The following is an 8,341-nucleotide window of genomic DNA, read 5'->3' as shown; positions in this document are numbered from 1 at the left end:
AAATAGTGTTTTTCTGATGTGCTCTCTATCCATAATTATTTCCCGCTTTGGAAAGGACTGAATTATCCATCTTCATCTTGCTGTTGACATGATCCGTTACCGTAACCATACAGTAAGTGTCTCCAGTGTTGGAAACACCCCGGCGTCACCAAAGTCGCTGTCACATTTCACGCCTTTATTCGGCTGTGTGAGCCCGCTCACACGCAGCTGATGCCCTGTATACCTGGGATACCTCCTAAGGTTAGCGGATGGCCGTCAGGCCGCGAATGCACCCTTACCGTCACACATAATCACATCACATCTCATCACAGCGTGGACGGCGGCGCGGTACGGGAGAGAGAGGCCGGTCGCCACACACTCACATACAATACACACACACATACCTTTACAATCACCGACGCATGGGCCTCGGCAACCTGGTCCGTAACGCACTTCAGTGGGGACTCTAACCTCAATAATAATAATAACCTGGATCAAAATATCGTGATTGTCAATAATGCCACGAATATTGAACTTTACCAACGGCACATAGGTCAAATCTCATCTCACTTTCTGTCCGTCAAGTCAGGTATTTTAATGCCGTATTTTGTCCATGAGAATTTCACGCGTTGGCGTCCACACTTCCTAACACACACCGACAAGTTGGCACAAGTATAGCGTTAAATGTCCCGCCCAAACGGCCACTATTCGAGCGTGTACGCGATATAAAAATGCTCGAAATGCCCACTTTGCCAACTCAGATCAATAATAAATACCGCCCCGAATTTAGGGCGTTAAATGGTCCCCACACGACGGCAGCTCCGCAAACGGCAGCGGCCCGAGGCGGAATCTGTAGTTCCGCGTCATGCCGATAGGTGGCAGTAAGTTAGGGAGAATAGGCGCCCCTGGCCCTGCGCAGGCCGTTCATCTCGTAGTAGGGCATGCCGTCGTCGCTGCCGCCGCCGATCCTCAGCAGGGGGTTGGCGGGGCGCCGGAAGAACGATTTGAGCTGGCTCTCCTGGAGTTGGTGCACGAAGAGGGGCGTCCGGAGCTCGAGCACCGCAGAGGAGTCTGTGACGCAGGCCGGCGCCCGGGCGACGGACTCGCAGCGGCGCTGGCGCGGGTCGTACACGTACCGGTCAGGACACTTGTAGAGGAGAGCTGGGGGGCGGGGATACAACTGTCAGACACGGGTCACAACTGGTACCGCTCGGGACACTTGTACAGAAGAGCTGGGGGGCGGGGATACAACTGTCAGACACGGGTCACATCTGGTACAGCTCGAGACGCTTGTACAGAAGAGCTGGGGGGCGGGCATACAACTGTCAGACACGGGTCACAACTGGCACAGCTCGAGACACTTGTACAGAAGAGCTGGGGGGCGGGGATACAACTGTCAGACACGGGTCACATCTGGTACAGCTCGGGACACTTGTACAGAAGAGCTGGGGGGCGGGGATACAACTGTCAGACACGGGTCACAACTGGCACAGCTCGAGACACTTGTACAGAAGAGCTGGGGGGCGGGGATACAACTGTCAGACACGGGTCACATCTGGTACAGCTCGAGACGCTTGTACAGAAGAGCTGGGGGGCGGGGATACAACTGTCAGACACGGGTCACATCTGGTACAGCTCGAGACGCTTGTACAGAAGAGCTGGGGGGCGGGCATACAACTGTCAGACACGGGTCACAACTGGCACAGCTCGAGACACTTGTACAGAAGAGCTGGGGGGCGGGGATACAACTGTCAGACACGGGTCACATCTGGTACAGCTCGGGACACTTGTACAGAAGAGCTGGGGGCGGGGATGCAACTGTCAGACACGGGTCACATCTGGTACAGCTCGAGACGCTTGTACAGAAGAGCTGGGGGGCGGGCATACAACTGTCAGACACGGGTCACAACTGGCACAGCTCGAGACACTTGTACAGAAGAGCTGGGGGGCGGGGATACAACTGTCAGACACGGGTCACATCTGGTACAGCTCGGGACACTTGTACAGAAGAGCTGGGGGCGGGGACGGAACTGTCAGACATAGGCAACAAATGGTACAGCTCGGGACACTTGTGCATAAAGCGCTGGGGGGGGGGGGGGAGGACAAATCTGTCAGAAACAGGTCACAAATGGTGCGTCAGGGATGTTGTGGACGAGGTGTTATATCTCAACATCGGCTGAGGTCAGAATCAGCGATATAAATAATGACTTAGGACCGTTCTCCCATCGTGATTAGTATATTTCCCGTCCTCTAGGGTTTCCCTTGAAGACACCTACCAATGAACGGTGAATGAACTATCCTAAACTCGACTGGAACTAGCTCACTTTCGCCTATCCTCCGCCTTGCGTCCCTTGGAGCGGAGTTGAGGTGTGATCCAAAGAAGGTCAAGCCCGCGTCGGTCCCATCGGCTCAATGTCTCGCGACTACCGAGTACTTACTGGTGAGATCTCCGGAGTCGAGCGTCACGCAGCGGTAAAAGTGTGCGCAGTCGCCCGGGAACTCGAAGAACCCTTCCGTCTCACAGGTGAAGTCCTGGGAACAATCACCAGACGTCACATTGGAAAGCTCAATATTAGTATTTAAACAACTGAAAATAGAATTTGTCATCAAATATGGAGCTTCAGCCGGCGTCTACTTCAGCATTCCTCGTAGCATATCAGCTACCCAAGCGATGCCAGCCGTTATCTCCGGTGAATTATCCGATACTCGGCTGGGCTGTACCGCAGACCCACCTCGCTGCCGTCGTTGGCAAAGCTGCCGGGGATCTGCACCGTCTCTCCGTCGATAACGACGCCGTCACCGTCGCTCTCGGCGCCGTCGGGCAGTTCTCCGTCGGGGAAGGTGCCGTCGGGGAGCACCCCGCCGGGCAGGGCGCCGTCGCCGTCTCCGCTGGGCAGGCCGAAGCCCATGGCCATACACGTCTCCCCGGCCGCTGAGGAAAGGGAGAGAGGGTGGTCAGGCTGACAGTTTTGGTTTGGGTGATTTTTTGTGCAAGTATGACACCGAATGGTTGTTTTGTTTAAAATGAACATTAAGGCGAGGGAAAATCCAAGAAAACACTTTTATATAAAAAAGATATCCATGAAATTCCCTTTCTTTGAGGTCAAACGCGATGAAAATCGCTTGCGTCGTCGTTGCCTTCATCAAACATTCGTCAAGCTTACGCAACGCAATGGCTTCCAACTCTGATTAACTAGCTAACTAATCAATGCCCTCCATTTCCATTTATAATTACCCCGGCGTTACTCACGTCGTTGGACGCAGGTCTGCTGCTGCTCGTCGTAGATCTGGTCGTCGGAGCAGGCGCCGACCACGAACGACCAGAGCTTTCCGCTCCACTCGCACCTGTAGAACTGGTTACAGAACACCGGGTGGCGCAGCGCGCCGGAGCGGCCGCAGGTCAGAGAGAACTCCGCAGAGCTACCGGAGCCGCCGGAGCTGCTGCCAGATCCACTGCTAGATTCGCCAGAGCCGCCGGTGGTCGTTTCTCCACCAGTTCCTGTAGACCCTCCAGTGGCTGATTCTCCGCCAGTGCCAGTAGATCCACTAGTAGCTGACTCTCCGCCAGATCCTGTAGATCCTCCAGTTCCAGTAGATCCTCCAGTGGCTGATTCTCCACCCGTTCCAGCAGATCCACCAGTAGCCGATTCTCCGCCAGTTCCAGTAGATCCTCCAGTGGCCGACTCTCCACCGGTTCCTGTAGATCCTCCAGTGGCTGATTCTCCACCCGTTCCAGCAGATCCACCAGTAGCCGATTCTCCGCCAGTTCCAGCAGATCCACCAGTAGCTGATTCTCCACCCGTTCCTGTAGATCCGCCAGTTTCAGTAGATACCCCAGTAGACCCTTCGCCAGATCCTCCAGCAGTTCCTCCCTCGCCCTCCTGTCCCGATCCCTCCACGGCGCCCTCGGCTCCGTCCAGACAGGCGGGCGGCGGCTCGATGGCACTGGGGAAGTTGCAGCCGCCCAGGCCGGCGTTCATGTTGGCGTCGAACATGGTTCCCGGTGGACAGTCCTTGGTGAAGACGCCGAACAGTGATCCGTCGCCGTTCCAGTCAACACACTCGTAGAACCTGGCGGAGGGAGAGAGGTGGAGACGATAGTTAGTCGCCTGCAAAGGCTGATCGCTGGGACACTCATTGAAGTTACCTGAAGAAGTCGGCTAGATAGAGAACCTGACTCGAAGAAAATGACATGGGGAGGATCAACGATTGTCAGTCGCCTGGAAAGGCCGCTTGCGAGGTCACCCCTTCGTTAACGATAATGTAGATCGCACCTGTCCGCAATCACCTTGATCTGGAACGGAACCGCGTCTTATATATAACCGTGGCTGTAATGTCAGTCTAAGTCTTTGCGGTGGTGCGTTAGGCATCTTTTTGTTTGATCGGTAAAGTGTATGGACCACTATCTACAGGGTGATTTTTTTAATTGTTAAAAAGTAAACGTCAATGGTGGTCCCTAAATCGAAAAATCTTGTGCAAAAAAAGCAATGCACGTGATAGATAAATCTGGGACATTTTGTATGGTGTCATGATTTGTCCCTTTTAACCGAAGGCCTCGGCCCCAATGGAGCCTGAAAATGTCCCACCAATCGGGCACGCATGGTCCACCGCCGTTCAGTAAGGAACGACACAAAACGATGATTTTGAAGCATTGAGGCAGTTCGAAGCATACGATCATCAAGGAGATACCTCAGAAAGACGTTAAATAATGCAGGAACAAGCTTGTAGTCATAAATGACCTTCAAACGGTCCATCTGGCGTATGTGCAACCTCTGAATAATCAGTCTTCAGGGAGAAACAAAAAACAGCGAATCAGACACCACCAGGGCCGCCAGTAGCAAAATCCTCGACCTGCCTTTTCTAGACTTCTAGTTTTTGGACCCAGGTATGGCAGATATAACAAGAAAACATTGGAAATATCTGGCAGAGCTGAAAATTGGTGATAGGAGCCTTTTCAGTCCGCCTAATGAGTACGTGAGTCCATGGTGCTGTTCAACACGTGCTCAGGCGGGCTGATTCGTGTCGGTGAGAGAGGGGGTAACTTCAAGCACAAGTAAAATACACGATGGACGTTCCTTCACATCGTGTCTGCATGAAATCAAAATGTCCCAGAATGCTCGTCATGCTGGTATATAATTTTACCATATATATTTGCATTTTAACTCCACTAAACCTCATTACTTTTTAACAAGTAAAAAAAATCACCCTGTAAGTTTGTTACGCCGATAGCAAATCTACATCAAAGGTAGGTAAAATGGTACATTTGGGCTGAAAATCAGTGTGTGGTTGCACTGTAAATGAGCCTGGAAACACTTACTTTCTGCAGTCTTCGTGCGGGAAGAATCCACCCTGGGTACAGGTAAACTGTCCTTCGGGGTTCGATGCAGAACCTTCGATGTCGCCAGAGCCCTCGATTTCCCCTGAGCCCTCAATTTCTCCGGAGCCCTCAACTTCTCCAATGCCACCGGTCTCGCCGGAGCCCTCAACATCGCCAGAGCCTTCGACCTCAGAGCCACCGGCTCCAGCGCTGCCTCCAGCTCCAGAAGTTCCTCCGGTACCCTCGCTTCCTCCAGTTCCAGATGATCCTCCGGTACCAGCACTTCCTCCAGACCCGGCACTTCCTCCAGTTCCAGCAGTTCCTCCAGCTCCTGCGCTTCCTCCGGTTCCAGTGCCTCCTTCCGCTCCAGCATCTCCTAGACAGGCTGGCGGCGGCTCGATGGCACCGGGGAAGTTGCAGCCGCCGTCCCCGTCGTTCATGTTGGCGTCGAACATGGTTTCCGGGGCGCAGTCCTGCGTGTAGACTGTGAAGGAGCTGCCGTCGCCGAACCAGTCCACGCAAGTGTAGAACCTGCGGAAATTAAATATAGGTCACAACGTGCCAATGCTGCACAACACTTGAGACCTATTCCATGTATATGTCGCATGATATTTAGAGGGTTTTAGCATAAGATATCTGCTTGTTACCGGGTAAGGATACCAGTATCCTCGAAGGTCCTTTCAATAATGAAAAGCACAACAGAAGTGAGCTCATAATTTGATACCTTCGTGTGCATGACCAGGAGTTGCTATGAGAACGTCATGGGCAAAGACTGTGGGACGTGCTTTGTCATTTTACTTACTTCCTGCAGTCTTCATGCGGGAAGAATCCAGCCTGGGTGCAGGTAAACTGTCCTTCGCCACTCGATGCAGAGCCTTCGATGTCGCCGGAGCCTTCAACGTCGCCAGAGCCCTCTATTTCTCCGGAGCCCTCAACTTCTCCGGTACCACCAGTCTCACCGGAGCTTTCAAGATCGCCAGAACCTTCGATCTCAGAGCCACCGGTGCCAGAACTGCCGGTTTCTCCGGTTCCAGCATTTCCCTCAGTTCCAGCAGTTCCTCCAGCTCCTGCACTTCCTCCAGCTCCTGCACTTCCTCCAGCTCCTGCACTTCCTCCAGCTCCAGCACTTTCTCCGGTTCCAGCACCTCCTTCCGCTCCAGTCTCTCCCAGACAGGCCGGCGGCGGCTCGATGGCACTGGGGAAGTTGCAGCCGCCCAGGCCTTCGTTCATGTTGGTGTCGAACATGGTTCCCGGCGGACAGTCCTTGGTGAAGACGCCGAACAGGGAGCCGTCGCCGTTCCAGTCAACGCACTCGTAGAACCTGACAGGGAGAGAGGTGGGACGATAGTTAGTCGCTTGCAAAGGCTGATTATGAAGTCACTTCAAGAGGTCGGTTAGCTATGAATCTGCAAGGTTAGTGCCGCCATTGGCCGCCGGCGGCACTGGGATGGTTGTCCGTTGAAAGCCTTCATTAAAAACGTAACTCATCTTTATAGAGATCGAATGTGTAGGTAAGCAACAAGGTCTACAAAGGAACGGCGTCTAATGTATTCCGCGACTGCTATGTTGTTGGTCGCTTATAAGCGCTTTCTAGTGCGTGATCGTTTCGTTTGTTCTTTCAAACTGACTTAAGTATTGGACCACCGCCTTACTCTGTCACCCTTCGCACACCTACAGCAAGGGGTTGCATGACGTATTTGGGTCGGAGAACTGTAGTCTGTGGGGCATAATGTCAACGAGCCTGGAAATACTTACTTTTTGCAGTCTTCATGCGGGAAGAATCCACCCTGGGTGCAGGTAAATTGTCCTTCACCACTCGATCCAGAATCTTCGATGTCGCCAGAGCCTTCAATGTCGCCAGAGCCCTCAATTTCTCCAGTGCTACCGGTCACACCAGATCCTTCAAGATCGCCAGAGCCCTCGAGCTCAGAGCCACCGGCTCCAGCACCTTCTCCAGTTCCGGCACTTCCTCCGGTACCTTCGCTTCCTCCTGTTCCAGCACTTCCTCCAGTGCCAGCAGTTCCTCCAGTTTCGGCACTTCCCCCAGACCCGGCACTCCCTCCGGTACCTGCGCTTCCTCCGGTTCCAGTGCTTCCTCCAGTGCCAGCAGTTCCTCCAGAGCCTGTACTTCCTCCAGTGCCCTCGCTTCCTCCAGTTCCAGCACTTCCTCCAGTTCCAGCACTTCCTCCAGTTCCAGCACTTCCTCCAGTTCCAGCACTTCCTCCAGTTCCAGCACTTCCTCCAGTTCCAGCACTTCCTTGAGTTCCAGAAGATCCTCCGGTACCCTCACTTCCTTCAGTTCCAGAAGTTCCCCCGGTACCTTCGCTTCCTCCAGACCCGGCACTTCCCCCAGTACCCTCGCTTCCTCCAGACCCGGCACTTCCTCCGGTTCCAGCAGTACCTCCAGTTCCCTCGCTTCCTCCAGTTCCAGCAGTACCTCCAGTTCCTGCACTTCCTCCGGTTCCAGTGCCTCCTTCCGCTCCAGCCTCACCGAGGCAGGCGGGCGGCGGCTCGATGGCACTGGGGAAGTTGCAGCCGCCCAGGCCTTCGTTCATGTTGGCGTCGAACATGGTTCCCGGCGGACAGTCCTTGGTGAAGACGCCGAACAGGGAACCGTCGCCGTTCCAGTCAACACACTCGTAGAACCTGGCGGAGGGAAAGGTGGAGAAGAGAGTTAGCGGCTTGGAGAGCCTTCTCGCTTTCAAGTCATTTCAACAAGTCGCCTAGGTACCTAATTGGTTGGAAACTCGGCCATGACGGCATTATTGTTCATTGATCCGGTGATGGCCTTCAAGTACATTGCATTACGAGTTGCGTTTATAAGGAGCGCACATGTTCGGCATCAACAAGTTCATCAGCAGCAATGGTGTCTGATCATCTGATGTATGCCGTGGCTCTAAGTTTGTCAGTCATGCCGTTGTCATCTGCGGTACCTACAGCAAATTTTGCATTCAAACTTAGACGTTATACCTAATTGGATCACCGCCTACCTTGTTACCCTGAGCAGTGAGCACACCTACATCAAAACGTGTGATCGTGTATTTG

The 8,341-nt window shown here is 53.7% G+C and overlaps 1 protein-coding gene across 1 annotated transcript in view; it reads right to left on the bottom strand.

The window, feature by feature from the left end:
• Positions 1-160: 160 nt before the first annotated feature.
• Positions 161-8,341, bottom strand: part of LOC122365292 (uncharacterized PE-PGRS family protein PE_PGRS54-like) — a 31,217-nt gene continuing 23,036 nt past the window's right edge. The window contains exons 7-13 of the mRNA XM_043336400.1: positions 7,052-7,942; positions 6,099-6,617; positions 5,297-5,827; positions 3,230-4,050; positions 2,712-2,911; positions 2,418-2,511; positions 161-1,140 (exon numbers count right to left, since the gene is read on the bottom strand). Coding sequence (XP_043192335.1) covers positions 866-1,140; positions 2,418-2,511; positions 2,712-2,911; positions 3,230-4,050; positions 5,297-5,827; positions 6,099-6,617; positions 7,052-7,942 — 3,331 coding nt within the window. The 3' untranslated portion in view covers positions 161-865. The remainder of the gene's footprint in view (positions 1,141-2,417; positions 2,512-2,711; positions 2,912-3,229; positions 4,051-5,296; positions 5,828-6,098; positions 6,618-7,051; positions 7,943-8,341) is intronic.

Source organism: Amphibalanus amphitrite, unplaced genomic scaffold (genome assembly GCF_019059575.1).
Source record: "Amphibalanus amphitrite isolate SeventyFive unplaced genomic scaffold, NRLGWU_Aamphi_draft 000729F_arrow, whole genome shotgun sequence".
NCBI classification, from domain to species: domain Eukaryota; kingdom Metazoa; phylum Arthropoda; class Thecostraca; order Balanomorpha; family Balanidae; genus Amphibalanus; species Amphibalanus amphitrite.
The sequence above is the reverse complement of the archived record's forward strand: the minus strand, read 5'-3'. Positions and strand labels throughout refer to the sequence as shown.